General features: G+C 49.4%; 3 protein-coding genes across 4 annotated transcripts in view; 2 read left to right on the top strand and 1 right to left on the bottom strand.

The window, feature by feature from the left end:
- The window catches only part of LOC131204617 (serine/threonine-protein kinase 40-like), a 117,355-nt gene extending 116,790 nt beyond the window's left edge, over positions 1-565 (top strand). The window contains exon 5 of the mRNA XM_058196052.1: positions 415-565. The gene's annotated coding sequence lies outside the window, so the exon portion shown is untranslated. The remainder of the gene's footprint in view (positions 1-414) is intronic.
- A 2,247-nt stretch (positions 566-2,812) lies between these two features.
- LOC131204510 (uncharacterized) lies at positions 2,813-14,727 on the bottom strand (the record flags this gene model as incomplete). Its single annotated transcript, XM_058195888.1, has 2 exons — positions 14,656-14,727; positions 2,813-2,881 (listed from the first exon to the last, which is right to left on the bottom strand). Coding segments are annotated over exons 1-2 (141 nt in total), but the record flags the coding sequence as incomplete, so codon positions are not given.
- LOC131204450 (serine/threonine-protein kinase 40-like) lies at positions 6,423-11,778 on the top strand. Of its 2 annotated transcripts, none has more exons than XR_009156602.1 (2): positions 6,423-6,978; positions 7,938-8,372. XR_009156602.1 is itself a non-coding variant. In XM_058195745.1 (2 exons), exons 1-2 carry the CDS (start codon positions 6,793-6,795, stop codon positions 11,643-11,645), a joined length of 249 nt encoding a protein of 82 aa, XP_058051728.1. In that variant the 5' UTR covers positions 6,423-6,792; the 3' UTR covers positions 11,646-11,778. The 2 variants fall into 2 exon arrangements, 1 of the variants encoding a protein (XP_058051728.1); XM_058195745.1 differs by lacking the exon at positions 7,938-8,372 and adding an exon at positions 11,583-11,778.
- Positions 14,728-14,942: the final 215 nt, after the last annotated feature.

The raw sequence follows: 14,942 nt of genomic DNA, 5'->3' as shown, positions 1-14,942 counted from the left end.
AGAAGTATCCCAGCCTCTTTTCATCACCAGATGGTATGAGGAGCCGAGATGCAATTTTGAATCCCTTTCCGCTGTGGTCACTACTAGCATAATTGTCCTTAGTACCCCAGTGCAGCTAGCTCATCCAGAAAAGGTGGGCCACAAATGTTGAAAGGGTACCCAATTTATCTTGAGTTGCACTTTCTCAGCGTTTACACTTTTGTTTGTGTGTGAGGCTTCTGGCTCCAGTTCCAGAGCAAATGGCCCTGGCACACTCCTGCTCTTGTGCTGAGCTGGGGAGGCACATTAGGCCATCTCCATTTCCGCTTCCTATTGGCCATCTCTGTGGCTTAGGGAAAAACACATCTTGCTGGGCAGAGAGGGAGCTTCTGGGGATAGGCTGACAGGGCAGATGTTCTATTTTTATGTTCCCAGGCCCACGTTTGGGCAACTCCTCAGTGCCTAGCATTGTTCAGTGCTTGGCAAGAAAGGATGGGACAGACGACTTCTATCAGCTGAAGGTAAGAAGCAATTTACACAAGCCGTTTCCCCAAAATAACTGACACGAAAGAGTGTTTAAACCCTAAAGATCTGCTGAACTGCAGAACCTTTCAAGGTGGGATGGAACGAGGAATATTAACAGGAGCCCTGGTGGTGCAGCGGTTAGAATGCAGTATTGGAGACCAATTCTGCCCACAGTCAGGAGTTAAATCTTAACGGGCTTCAGGTTCCAGCTTTCTGAAGTCAGGAGAGTGAAGACCAAATTGTTGGGGAATATGCAAATAATGCTTTGACACTAAGCTCCCAGAGAGTGCTATGGGGCGGTATATAGTCCTATTGCTAAATAATAGAATTTGGACGTATACCGCTTCATAGTGCTTTACAACCCTCTCTAAGCCACCTACAGTCAGCCTACGGCCCCCAACCATCTGGGTCCTCTAAATACTATTTTGTAAGAAGGGAGCGGGGTAGGCAAAGCCTGGTCGATCTTCTGTGGAAAGTCCACGTGCAGTGGTGGCACCACAATCAAAATATTGGTGGTTCTCCTCAAGTGATACTCAGCCCTTTCAAGGAGGGATGCCTTCTACAGCTGTCCAGTCCCCAAAGCCACAGCAGCCCCTTTTAAGTGGTGATGCTTTTCCAGAGGGCTCAGGGAGAGAGAGGCCTTTCTTACACCTTCGCTGAGTCTCTTGCTGTTGCTGAGGCTGGGGGTGATACAAGATTAAGATGTGAAAACTGTTACCTGCCCTAGAACCGTTTCACTTCCAAATCGCCTAGCAACAGGGCATAGGAGGAGTAGCCACTGTAGGGAGGAAGGGAGGGGAGGGAGGAGACCTCGTGCTGTGGGTCCTTCCTATCTTTCTCACTCTGACCATTATAAGCTACTGGGGCCTCCTGCCAGTCTTCTCCGGTTGCCTCCTAGGCAACAGCTCTTTGCCCCCTTCTCCCAAAGTCAGCCGTTAGCAAGAAACGGTGTGCAAATCTATGAGTTTCTTCTGTGTGGTACAAAAAGGTAGTGGTGAGAGGAAAAGCCCTTTGAGAAAGTGAAATGAGCTTAAAGCAGTGTCTGCCTTTCCTTTGCGCTACACTGTACATGAACTCTTGCGCCTGCAGTGCCCCCGCATGAGAATGGCATATCGCTACCAAGGGCCGGCCTCAATGACGGGTCTTGGGACCCACAGAGGTGGCATGCGAGAAGAAAGAGCCTTTGGGGTTTTAGATAGGGTATTTTTAAGGGTGGGATAGGTAGTAGGAAGGGGAGGGGAGGGGATAGGGAGGAGTAGCCACTGTAGGGGAAGGGGAGGGGATAGGGAGGAGTAGCCACTGTAGGGGAAGGGGAGGGGATAGGGAGGAGTAGCCACTGTAGGGGAAGGGGAGGGGATAGGGAGGAGTAGCCACTGTAGGGGGGAAGGGGAGGGGATAGGGAGGAGTAGCCACTGTAGGGGAAGGGGAGGGGATAGGGAGGAGTAGCCACTGTAGGGGAAGGGGAGGGGATAGGGAGGAGTAGCCACTGTAGGGGAAGGGGAGGGGATAGGGAGGAGTAGCCACTGTAGGGGGGAAGGGGAGGGGATAGGGAGGAGTAGCCACTGTAGGGGAAGGGGAGGGGAGGGGATAGGGAGGAGTAGCCACTGTAGGGGAAGGGGAGGGGATAGGGAGGAGTAGCCACTGTAGGGGGGAAGGGGAGGGGATAGGGAGGAGTAGCCACTGTAGGGGAAGGGGAGGGGAGGGGAGGGGATAGGGAGGAGTAGCCACTGTAGGGGAAGGGGAGGGGATAGGGAGGAGTAGCCACTGTAGGGGAAGGGGAGGGGATAGGGAGGAGTAGCCACTGTAGGGGGGAAGGGGAGGGGATAGGGAGGAGTAGCCACTGTAGGGGAAGGGGAGGGGAGGGGATAGGGAGGAGTAGCCACTGTAGGGGAAGGGGAGGGGAGGGGATAGGGAGGAGTAGCCACTGTAGGGGGGAAGGGGAGGGGAATTCTAATCTTTCATCCATGCAGGTTATCAGAGGTAAGTGAAGTAGGAGGGGAGGGGATAGGGAGGAGTAGCCACTGTAGGGGAAGGGGAGGGGAGGGGATAGGGAGGAGTAGCCACTGTAGGGGAAGGGGAGGGGAGGGGATAGGGAGGAGTAGCCACTGTAGGGGGGAAGGGGAGGGGATAGGGAGGAGTAGCCACTGTAGGGGGGAAGGGGAGGGGATAGGGAGGAGTAGCCACTGTAGGGGGGAAGGGGAGGGGATAGGGAGGAGTAGCCACTGTAGGGGGGAAGGGGAGGGGATAGGGAGGAGTAGCCACTGTAGGGGAAGGGGAGGGGATAGGGAGGAGTAGCCACTGTAGGGGAAGGGGAGGGGAGGGGATAGGGAGGAGTAGCCACTGTAGGGGAAGGGGAGGGGATAGGGAGGAGTAGCCACTGTAGGGAGGAAGGGGAATTCTAATCTTTCATCCATGCAGGTTATCAGAGGTAAGTGAAGTAGGAGGGGAGGGGAGGGGATAGGGAGGAGTAGCCACTGTAGGGAGGAAGGGGAATTCTAATCTTTCATCCATGCAGGTTATCAGAGGTAAGTGAAGTAGGAGGGGAGGGGATAGGGAGGAGTAGCCACTGTAGGGGAAGGGGAGGGGATAGGGAGGAGTAGCCACTGTAGGGGAAGGGGAGGGGATAGGGAGGAGTAGCCACTGTAGGGAGGAAGGGGAATTCTAATCTTTCATCCATGCAGGTTATCAGAGGTAAGTGAAGTAGGAGGGGAGGGGATAGGGAGGAGTAGCCACTGTAGGGAGGAAGGGGAATTCTAATCTTTCATCCATGCAGGTTATCAGAGGTAAGTGAAGTAGGAGGGGAGGGGATAGGGAGGAGTAGCCACTGTAGGGGAAGGGGAGGGGATAGGGAGGAGTAGCCACTGTAGGGGAAGGGGAGGGGATAGGGAGGAGTAGCCACTGTAGGGGGGAAGGGGAGGGGAGGGGATAGGGAGGAGTAGCCACTGTAGGGGGGAAGGGGAGGGGATAGGGAGGAGTAGCCACTGTAGGGGGGAAGGGGAGGGGATAGGGAGGAGTAGCCACTGTAGGGGGGAAGGGGAGGGGAGGGGATAGGGAGGAGTAGCCACTGTAGGGGGGAAGGGGAGGGGATAGGGAGGAGTAGCCACTGTAGGGGAAGGGGAGGGGATAGGGAGGAGTAGCCACTGTAGGGGGGAAGGGGAGGGGATAGGGAGGAGTAGCCACTGTAGGGGGGAAGGGGAGGGGATAGGGAGGAGTAGCCACTGTAGGGGAAATAGTCATTGAACCTTTGTCATGGTCAGATCACTCTCCTTCCTACTACCTATCCTCCTCCCTACTACCTATCCTCCTCCCTACTACCTATCCTCCTCCCTACTACCTATCCCCTTCCTACCTATCCCCTTCCTCCTACTATCGCAACCCCTTCCTACCTATTTCCTCCCTTCCTACTACCTATCCTCCTCCCTACTACCTATCCCCTTCCTCCTACTATCGCAACCCCTTCCTACTACCTATCCCCTTCCTACCTATCCCCTTCCTCCTACTATCGCAACCCCTTCCTACCTATTTCCTCCCTTCCTACTACCTATCCCCTTCCTCCTACTATCGCAACCCCTTCCTACCTATTTCCTCCCTTCCTACTACCTAACCTCATCTCTAACCACTCTCCTTCCTACTACCTATCCCCTTCCTACCTATTTCCTCCCTTCCTACTACCTATCCTCCTCCCTACTACCTATCCCCTTCCTCCTACTATCGCAACCCCTTCCTACCTATTTCCTCCCTTCCTACTACCTATCCTCCTCCCTACTACCTATCCTCCTCCCTACTACCTATCCTCCTCCCTACTACCTATCCTCCTCCCTACTACCTATCCCCTTCCTCCTACTATCGCAACCCCTTCCTACCTATCCCCTTCCTCCTACTATCGCAACCCCTTCCTACCTATCCCCTTCCTCCTACTATCGCAACCCCTTCCTACCTATCCTCCTCCCTACTACCTATCCTCCTCCCTACTACCTATCCTCCTCCCTACTACCTATCCTCCTCCCTACTACCTATCCTCCTCCCTACTACCTATCCCCTTCCTACCTATTTCCTCCCTTCCTACTACCTATCCTCCTCCCTACTACCTATCCCCTTCCTCCTACTATCGCAACCCCTTCCTACCTATTTCCTCCCTTCCTACTACCTATCCTCCTCCCTACTACCTATCCCCTTCCTCCTACCTATCCTCCTCCCTACTACCTATCCTCCTCCCTACTACCTATCCTCCTCCCTACTACCTATCCCCTTCCTCCTACTATCGCAACCCCTTCCTACCTATCCCCTTCCTCCTACTATCGCAACCCCTTCCTACCTATCCCCTTCCTCCTACTATCGCAACCCCTTCCTACCTATCCCCTTCCTACCTATTTCCTCCCTTCCTACTACCTATCCTCCTCCCTACTACCTATCCTCCTCCCTACTACCTATCCTCCTCCCTACTACCTATCCTCCTCCCTACTACCTATCCCCTTCCTCCTACTATCGCAACCCCTTCCTACCTATCCCCTTCCTACTACCTATCCTCCTCCCTACTACCTATCCCCTTCCTACCTATTTCCTCCCTTCCTACTACCTATCCTCCTCCCTACTACCTATCCTCCTCCCTACTACCTATCCTCCTCCCTACTACCTATCCTCCTCCCTACTACCTATCCCCTTCCTACTACCTATCCTCCTCCCTACTACCTATCCTCCTCCCTACTACCTATCCCCTTCCTCCTACTATCGCAACCCCTTCCTACCTATCCTCCTCCCTACTACCTATCCCCTTCCTCCTACTATCGCAACCCCTTCCTACTACCTATCCTCCTCCCTACTACCTATCCTCCTCCCTACTACCTATCCTCCTCCCTACTACCTATCCTCCTCCCTACTACCTATCCTCCTCCCTACTACCTATCCCCTTCCTCCTACTATCGCAACCCCTTCCTACTACCTATCCTCCTCCCTACTACCTATCCTCCTCCCTACTACCTATCCCCTTCCTCCTACTATCGCAACCCCTTCCTACCTATTTCCTCCCTTCCTACTACCTATCCTCCTCCCTACTACCTATCCTCCTCCCTACTACCTATCCCCTTCCTCCTACTATCGCAACCCCTTCCTACCTATCCTCCTCCCTACTACCTATCCTCCTCCCTACTACCTATCCTCCTCCCTACTACCTATCCCCTTCCTACTACCTATCCTCCTCCCTACTACCTATCCCCTTCCTACCTATCCCCTTCCTCCTACTATCGCAACCCCTTCCTACCTATCCCCTTCCTCCTACTATCGCAACCCCTTCCTACCTATTTCCTCCCTTCCTACTACCTATCCCCTTCCTCCTACTATCGCAACCCCTTCCTACCTATCCTCCTCCCTACTACCTATCCCCTTCCTCCTACTATCGCAACCCCTTCCTACCTATTTCCTCCCTTCCTACTACCTATCCCCTTCCTCCTACTATCGCAACCCCTTCCTACTACCTATCCCCTTCCTACCTATCCTCCTCCCTACTACCTATCCCCTTCCTACCTATTTCCTCCCTTCCTACTACCTATCCCCTTCCTACCTATTTCCTCCCTTCCTACTACCTATCCCCTTCCTCCTACTATCGCAACCCCTTCCTACCTATTTCCTCCCTTCCTACTACCTATCCCCTTCCTCCTACTATCGCAACCCCTTCCTACCTATCCCCTTCCTACCTATCCCCTTCCTCCTACTATCGCAACCCCTTCCTACCTATCCTCCTCCCTACTACCTATCCCCTTCCTCCTACTATCGCAACCCCTTCCTACCTATCCTCCTCCCTACTACCTAACCTCATCTCTAACCACCTCCGGCCTGGTTACAGCACTGAGGCGGCTTTGGTCGCGTTGGTGGATGATCTCTGGAGGCCAGGGACAGGGGTTATTCCTCTGCCTGAGACTGATAGGTTCTGCCCATCAAATGCCCCTCTGTGCCAGTTTAATCGCAATTGCTTAAGCAAGGCGAGGGACTGTCCTTGGGGAGTCTTTGGCAAGTCTGGGACATGCTTGCTGGGAAGAATTTGACGCTTCCGGTAAGACAAACTATTTCTGCACCCACCCTCTCCTTTCCGAAATCTCTTGAGAATTTTATTCATGGTTTTAAAAAGCAATCATTTTGCACGGTGCAAAACCTGCAGTTGTAGCCCTCGTGGAAGCAGCATAGAGCGGGCTTGTGTCTAATCAGTGGGTAGGGTGGGCGTCTCCCTGCTCAATTAACTCTGGTCCCTGTGACTTGGGACTATGCGAGCTGGTGGAAGATCTGGAGTCCAGTCGGATGGCCCGAAAAATGAAGAAACATATTTGTTTAGTGTTGGACTGCCTCTGTGCCCATGACTTCAGTGACAAGACAGCTGAGCTCATCAATCTCCAGCATTATGTCATCAAAGAGAAGCGGCTTAGTGAACGAGAGACCGTTGTCATCTTCTATGACGTTGTGCGGATGGTGGAAGCCTTGCACAAGGTACCATGTTTCTGCGCTTATTCCACAGTACGATAGCCGTGTTCCGGAGTGCACACCAACCCCAGAATCTTGCATGGCTAGAAGAATGTTGCGGTCAGGGCACCAACCCTAAATTTTACTGCCCACATTGTTAGAGGTGCGCACCCAGAGTGCTCATAGGCTGATAGCAATAGCATTTAGACTTATATACCGCTTCACAGCCCTCTCTAAGCAGTTTACAGAGTCAGCGTATTGCCCCCCACAATCTGGATCGTCATTTTAATGACCTCCGAAGGATGGAAGACCGGGTCAAGCTTGAGCCGCTCAGAATCGAACTCCTGGAGTGAGCAGTGAGTTAGATCCAACTTCCCGTTCTTTGCTATTTGAGTACCCACTAGCCAGAACATTACATTTGCCGAAATATAAATGGAACATCTAGGCAGCTGTCCCCAAACAGATGCGTGTGTTCGTCAGCCCTGTTCTAGTCTCACCCCGTGCTCAAGCAAGAGACCTGATACCATTCCAGATAAGTGGCTCTTCTTAAAAGCCTCCAGTGATGGAGCACCCCAAACTTCTGAAAGCAATCTGTCCCACCGGTTAATTGTTCTCCCATTTTTTATTTTTTTTAAATTTTATTTATTTTGTCACACAGTATATATAAGCATAAGCATGAAATAATTATACAATATATAAGCATATATATAAGTATGAGTATGTAATAGCTATCTTAACTGGATATAACGAAAGGAAAGAATAGGACAGGAACGGTAGGCACGCTTGTGCTCTTATGCACGCCCCTTACAGACCTCTTAGAAATGGGCTGAGGTCAAGAGTAGACAGTTTTTGGTTGAAGCTTTGGGGATTTTGGGAAGAGACCCAAAAAACACTATCAGGAAATTTCTTAGTTCTAGGTTGCTTCTCTCCTTCTCTATTTCCCATCCATTGATTCCTGCCTTTCCTTCTGCTGCTTTGGCGAATAGGTTGATCCTCCTCTTCTTTGTGGCAGCCCCTCAAATACTGAAGCACCGCTATCATATCAGCCTGAATCCTTTTTTTCATCGGACTAGACAATCCCAATTCCTGCAACCATTCTTCAGATGTTTTAGCCTCCAGCCCCTTAGTCATCTTTGTTGCTCTTTTCTGCACTCGACCTATTTTTTATAATATGGTGCCCAAACCTGGATGCAGTATTCTAAGTGTGATCTTACTAAGGCTTTATAAAGTGGTACTAATACTTAATGTGATCTCGATTCAGTCCCTCTATTAATGCAGTTACTGCTATTGAGCCAGGTTTCACTTAATCTGTCTCTGATTTGTCTTGCCTAAGTATAAAACCTTAGATTCACTAAAATTGTTGCTCTGGCAAAGGAAAGACCCATGCCACTCCTCCTATTTAAGGTGCCTATTAAAGTCTTCAGAACATGTTTGATAATCTGTTTGAAGATCTTACTCAGTGTAGACATCAAATGATTACCGATTTCTCATTTTGTAAGATTTTCATCCTGGATACTTTGAAGCCAATGGACCCAACCTCTCATAACGTATCAAATCCACTTTTCCAATGATATAAGTTGGAAGAAATATCTCCTCTTCTGAATCTCACAAATTCAAAACAATAGGACAGGAACGGTAGGCACGCTTGTGCTCTTATGCACGCCTTATGGTCCTCTTAGGAATGGGGTGAGGTCAATAGTAGAAAGTTTTAGGATAAAGTTTTAGGATTATGGGAAGAGACCCAAAAAACACTATCAGGAAATTTCTTAATTCTAGGTTGCTTCTCTCCTTCTCTATTTCCCATCCATTGATTCCTGCCTTTCCTTCTGCTGCTTTGGCGAATAGGTTGATCCTCCTCTTCTTTGTGGCAGCCCCTCAAATACTGAAGCACCGCTATCATATCAGCCTGAATCCTTTTTTTCATCGGACTAGACAATCCCAATTCCTGCAACCATTCTTCAGATGTTTTAGCCTCCAGCCCCTTAGTCATCTTTGTTGCTCTTTTCTGCACTCGACCTATTTTTTATAATATGGTGCCCAAACCTGGATGCAGTATTCTAAGTGTGATCTTACTAAGGCTTTATAAAGTGGTACTAATACTTAATGTGATCTCGATTCAGTCCCTCTATTAATGCAGTTACTGCTATTGAGCCAGGTTTCACTTAATCTGTCTCTGATTTGTCTTGCCTAAGTATAAAACCTTAGATTCACTAAAATTGTTGCTCTGGCAAAGGAAAGACCCATGCCACTCCTCCTATTTAAGGTGCCTATTAAAGTCTTCAGAACATGTTTGATAATCTGTTTGAAGATCTTACTCAGTGTAGACATCAAATGATTACCGATTTCTCATTTTGTAAGATTTTTCATCCTGGATACTTTGAAGCCAATGGACCCAACCTGTCTTCTCTCATAACGTATCAAATCCACTTTTCCAATGATATAAGTTGGAAGAAATATCTCCTCTTCTGAATCTCACAAATTCAAAAACAATAGGACAGGAACGGTAGGTACGTTTGTGCGCTTATGCACGCCCTTACAGACCTCTTAGAAATGGGGTGAGGTCAATAGTAGACAGATTTTGGTTGAAGCTTTGGGGATTTTGGGAAGAGACCACAGAGTCAGGTAAAGTATTCCAAACACTGATGATTCTGTTACAGAAGTCATATTTTCTGCAATCTAGATTAAAGTGGTTGACATTAAGTTTAAATTTATGGGTTTTTTTAAACGGGTTTTAGCTCTAAATTTTAATCGTGGCCAATTTTAATAAGTTTTTTAGCTGCATTTTAATTGTATTTATATATTGTCTATTTTACTTGGCTGTGAACCGCCCTGAGTCCTTTGGGAGAAGGGCGGTATACAAATTCAATAAATAAATAAAATAAATAAATGCAGAAGGCTTCCTTTGCATAATGAGTTCTGCCACCAAACAGGATGAAATTCCTGGTCCCCGACAGACCATATATTCAGCCAGGCTGCAGCACTGCAGAACTCCTTAGAAGTATCCCAGCCTCTTTTCATCACCAGATGGTATGAGGAGCCGAGATGCAATTTTGAATCCCTTTCCGCTGTGGTCACTACTAGCATAATTGTCCTTAGTACCCCAGTGCAGCTAGCTCATCCAGAAAAGGTGGGCCACAAATGTTGAAAGGGTACCCAATTTATCTTGAGTTGCACTTTCTCAGCGTTTACACTTTTGTTTGTGTGTGAGGCTTCTGGCTCCAGTTCCAGAGCAAATGGCCCTGGCACACTCCTGCTCTTGTGCTGAGCTGGGGAGGGCACATTAGGGCCATCTCCATTTCCGCTTCCTATTGGCCATCTCTGTGGCTTAGGGAAAAACACATCTTGCTGGGCAGAGAGGGAGCTTCTGGGGATAGGCTGACAGGGCAGATGTTCTATTTTTATGTTCCCAGGTTCACGTTTGGGCAACTCCTCAGTGCCTAGCATTGTTCAGTGCTTGGCAAGAAAGGATGGGACAGACGACTTCTATCAGCTGAAGGTAAGAAGCAATTTACACAAGCCGTTTCCCCAAAATAACTGACACGAAAGAGTGTTTAAACTCTAAAGATCTGCTGAACTGCAGAACCTTTCAAGGTGGGATGGAACGCAGGGAATATTAACAGGAGCCCTGGTGGTGCAGCGGTTAGAATGCAGTATTGGAGACCAATTCTGCCCACAGTCAGGAGTTAAATCTTAACGGGGCTTCAGGTTCCAGCTTTCTGAAGTCAGGAGAGTGAAGACCAAATTGTTGGGGGGAATATGCAAATAATGCTTTGACACTAAGCTCCCAGAGAGTGCTATGGGGTATATAGTCCTATTGCTAAATAATAGAATTTGGACGTATACCGCTTCACAGCCCTCTCTAAGCAGTTTACAGAGTCAGCGTATTGCCCCCCACAATCTGGATCGTCATTTTAATGACCTCCGAAGGATGGAAGACCGGGTCAAGCTTGAGCCGCTCAGAATCGAACTCCTGGAGTGAGCAGTGAGTTAGATCCAACTTCCCGTTCTTTGCTATTTGAGTACCCACTAGCCAGAACATTACATTTGCCGAAATATAAATGGAACATCTAGGCAGCTGTCCCCAAACAGATGCGTGTGTTCGTCAGCCCTGTTCTAGTCTCACCCCGTGCTCAAGCAAGAGACCTGATACCATTCCAGATAAGTGGCTCTTCTTAAAAGCTAAGATTTGTACGATGATGGTATGGATATATCTGTGGGATCAGGGCCTAAAGTGGCTTTGCAAAATCAGATTTAAATAGGAACAATTTTACTGAATTGATTAATCAGGAAATGGAAGCTGACCTAGAACTGTGGGTCTGCAAATGGGTGTAAGTTACTGGCATGGAAATATAGAATATTCTTGGAATGAAAATTGTCGTTTTATGGCTTTCCTAGAGTGAAAGCTAGCACTATTTGGGGCATCCTTCAGGTCATTCCTTCACTCGTGGTATTCCCTTGTTGTTCAGTCTGACTCTTTGCAGCCCCATGGACCGTAGCATGCTAGTCCCCCCTGTCCTCCACTGTCTCAGAGTCTGCCCAGATTCATGCCCATTGCGTCAAGGACACCATCTAAACCATCTCATTCTCTGCTGTCGCTTTCTTTTTTTGCCTTCCATATTTCCCAACTTCAGGGTCTGGCCAAAATATTGGAGCTTCAGCTTCAGGAACTGTCCCTCCAAAGGACAGGCAGGTGAAATTTCCTTTCCATTGACTGGGTATTCCTTCCTTGGACAATTTCTCTCACAAGGATTGTAAAATATACCCCCACCTCTCACCTGTAACAAGTACGTTTGATTGATATGTAATGCATGAGGAGTCGGTGAGCTTTTTTTCTGCAGAGGGGTCAGGCTTCGTATTCCTTCCACAATTTCTCTCACAAGGATTGTAAAATATACCCCACCTCTCACCTGTAACAAGTACGTTTGATTGATATGTAATGCATGAGGAGTCGGTGAGCTTTTTTCTGCAGAGGGGTCAGGCTTCGTATTCCTTCCTTGGACAATTTCTCTCACAAGGATTGTAAAATATACCCCACCTCTCACCTGTAACAAGTACGTTTGATTGATATGTAATGCATGAGGAGTCGGTGAGCTTTTTTCTGCAGAGGGGTCAGGCTTCGTATTCCTTCCTTGGACAATTTCTCTCACAAGGATTGTAAAATATACCCCACCTCTCACCTGTAACAAGTACGTTTGATTGATATGTAATGCATGAGGAGTCGGTGAGCTTTTTTCTGCAGAGGGGTCAGGCTTCGTATTCCTTCCTTGGACAATTTCTCTCACAAGGATTGTAAAATATACCCCACCTCTCACCTGTAACAAGTACGTTTGATTGATATGTAATGCATGAGGAGTCGGTGAGCTTTTTTCTGCAGAGGGGTCAGGCTTCGTATTCCTTCCTTGGACAATTTCTCTCACAAGGATTGTAAAATATACCCCCACCTCTCACCTGTAACAAGTACGTTTGATTGATATGTAATGCATGAGGAGTCGGTGAGGTTTTTTTCTGCAGAGGGGTCAGGCTTCGTATTCCTTCCTTGGACAATTTCTCTCACAAGGATTGTAAAATATACCCCCACCTCTCACCTGTAACAAGTACGTTTGATTGATATGTAATGCATGAGGAGTCGGTGAGCTTTTTTTCTGCAGAGGGGTCAGGCTTCGTATTCCTTCCACAATTGAACTTGGATATGATAAATGTGCTTCAAGAGTTAATGTGAAATAACTAGGTCAAAGGGACAGTTCTTATATTCATTTAGGGAAAGTAATAATATTTAGAGTGTAGGAGAGCTTATAGGGTTAATAAATGGGAAGCAAACCAGTCAGATGAGGTTCTCCCATGACATTAAGCCCTAAACCACCAAATCAAACCTTTCTCATAGTCAAAGACCAGCATAAAGACGGTGAGGCAGAAGGAATTAAAAAGCATAACAATACAAAAAACAAAATTACATATTAAAAAATCTAAAAAATATAAAAACAAACATTGTCCTGGATTTTATGCAGCAACAATGATTTGAGGCTACTACCAATGTATCTGGAAAAATACGTGTTCAGTTATCTATGAGTCAAGCTTCATCTGTTAGTGAGAATTAAATCCAATATGGTTGACCCCTTCTCTATCTTTGTGGCAGCCCTCAAATACTGAAGCACCGCTATCATATCAGCCTGAATCCTTTTTCATCGGACTAGACAATCCCAATTCCTGCAACCATTCTTCAGATGTTTACTATTTACAGTAGCTATAACCCGCCAAACAATAATTTCATTTTTCCAATCAAGCGTAACATTCTGTAAAAAGAGGCAATCCACATCCAAAGAGCTATGGTTTCCGTGGAAAAAATGACATCCAGGCAGCTTTAGGGATTGGTTGGGTGGCTTCCTAAAGACCTTTCTCTGCCATAGGGGTAGGTCACCAAAGTGGAGGGCCGGTGGGTGCCCTTTAATAAGGGAGGCAGGTCATCTCCTTGGGGATTCTGGTGGCTTTATGACTTCATCCTTGCAGGCTAAAGGGTCAGTTACTGAGAGTTCTCAGTCATCAGAGTGAAGATGCCTTCCTGGAGGGCAGATGCTCTTCAGTGGGGCTCCTGCACTCTGGGGAACCTGCCCTCTTTTGGTAGCCAACATTTAGGGGGTAAGTGAGGCTGAGAGTTTGGGCTAGGGTGGGGGAGATGGTGAAAGGGAGAGGGTGAGGTTAAGAATCAGGACCAGGGGTGGGGAGAGGTGAGGTTAAGAATCAGGACCAGGGGTGGGGGAGATGGTGAAAGGGAGAGGTGAGGTTAAGAATCAGGACCAGGGGTGGGGGAGATGGTGAAAGGGAGAGGTGAGGTTAAGAATCAGGACCAGGGGTGGGGGAGATGGTGAAAGGGAGAGGTGAGGTTAAGAATCAGGACCAGGGGTGGGGGAGATGGTGAAAGGGAGAGGTGAGGTTAAGAATCAGGACCAGGGGGTGGGGAAGAGGGTGGGGAAGGGGAAGACAAAATAAATGTTAAAAGGGAGGGAGGGAGGGAGGGAGGGAGGGAGGGAGGGAGGGAGGGAGGGAGGGAGGGAGGGAGGGAGGGAGGGAGGGAGGGAGGGAGGGAGGGAGGGAGGGAGGGAGGGAGGGAGGGAGGGAGGGAGGGAGGGAGGGAGGGAGGGAGGGAGGGAGGGAGGGAGGGAGGGAGGGAGGGAGGGAGGGAGGGAGGGAGGGAGGGAGGGAGGGAGGGAGGGAGGGAGGGAGGGAGGGAGGGAGGGAGGGAGGGAGGGAGGGAGGGAGGGAGGGAGGGAGGGAGGGAGGGAGGGAGGGAGGGAGGGAGGGAGGGAGGGAGGGAGGGAGGGAGGGAGGGAGGGAGGGAGGGAGGGAGGGAGGGAGGGAGGGAGGGAGGGAGGGAGGGAGGGAGGGAGGGAGGGAGGGAGGGAGGGAGGGAGGGAGGGAGGGAGGGAGGGAGGGAGGGAGGGAGGGAGGGAGGGAGGGAGGGAGGGAGGGAGGGAGGGAGGGAGGGAGGGAGGGAGGGAGGGAGGGAGGGAGGGAGGGAGGGAGGGAGGGAGGGAGGGAGGGAGGGAGGAAGGGAGGAAGGAAGGGAGGGAGGGAGGGAGGGAGGGAGGGAGGGAGGGAGGGAGGGAGGGAGGGAGGGAGGGAGGGAGGGAGGGAGGGAGGGAGGGAGGGAGGGAGGGAGGGAGGGAGGGAGGGAGGGAGGGAGGGAGGGAGGGAGGGAGGGAGGGAGGGAGGGAGGGAGGGAGGGAGGGAGGGAGGGAGGGAGGGAGGGAGGGAGGGAGGGAGGGAGGAGACCTCGTGCATTGGGTCCTTCCTACCTATCCCCTCCCTTTTAACATTTATTTTGTCACACAGTATATATAAGCATAAGCATGAAATAACTATACAATATATATAAGTATGATATATAAGTATACAATATATATAAGTATGAGTATGTAATAACTATCTTAACTGGATATAACGAAAGGAAAGAATAGGACAGGAACGGTAGGCACGCTTGTGCTCTTACAGACCTC

The sequence above is a fragment of the Ahaetulla prasina genome, chromosome 10, assembly GCF_028640845.1.
Source record: "Ahaetulla prasina isolate Xishuangbanna chromosome 10, ASM2864084v1, whole genome shotgun sequence".
NCBI lineage: Eukaryota > Metazoa > Chordata > Lepidosauria > Squamata > Colubridae > Ahaetulla > Ahaetulla prasina.
Note: the sequence above shows the minus strand (reverse complement) of the source record. Positions and strands in the feature narration are given on the sequence as shown.

Coding starts and splice junctions, on each gene's coding strand:
- LOC131204450 (XM_058195745.1), top strand. CDS start 6,793: ATGGCCCGAAAAATGAAGAAACATATTTGTTTAGTGTTGGACTGCCTC. Junction 6,979..11,582: donor TGGTGGAAGCCTTGCACAAG/GTACCATGTTTC, acceptor TCCCAACTTCAG/GGTCTGGCCAAAATATTGGA.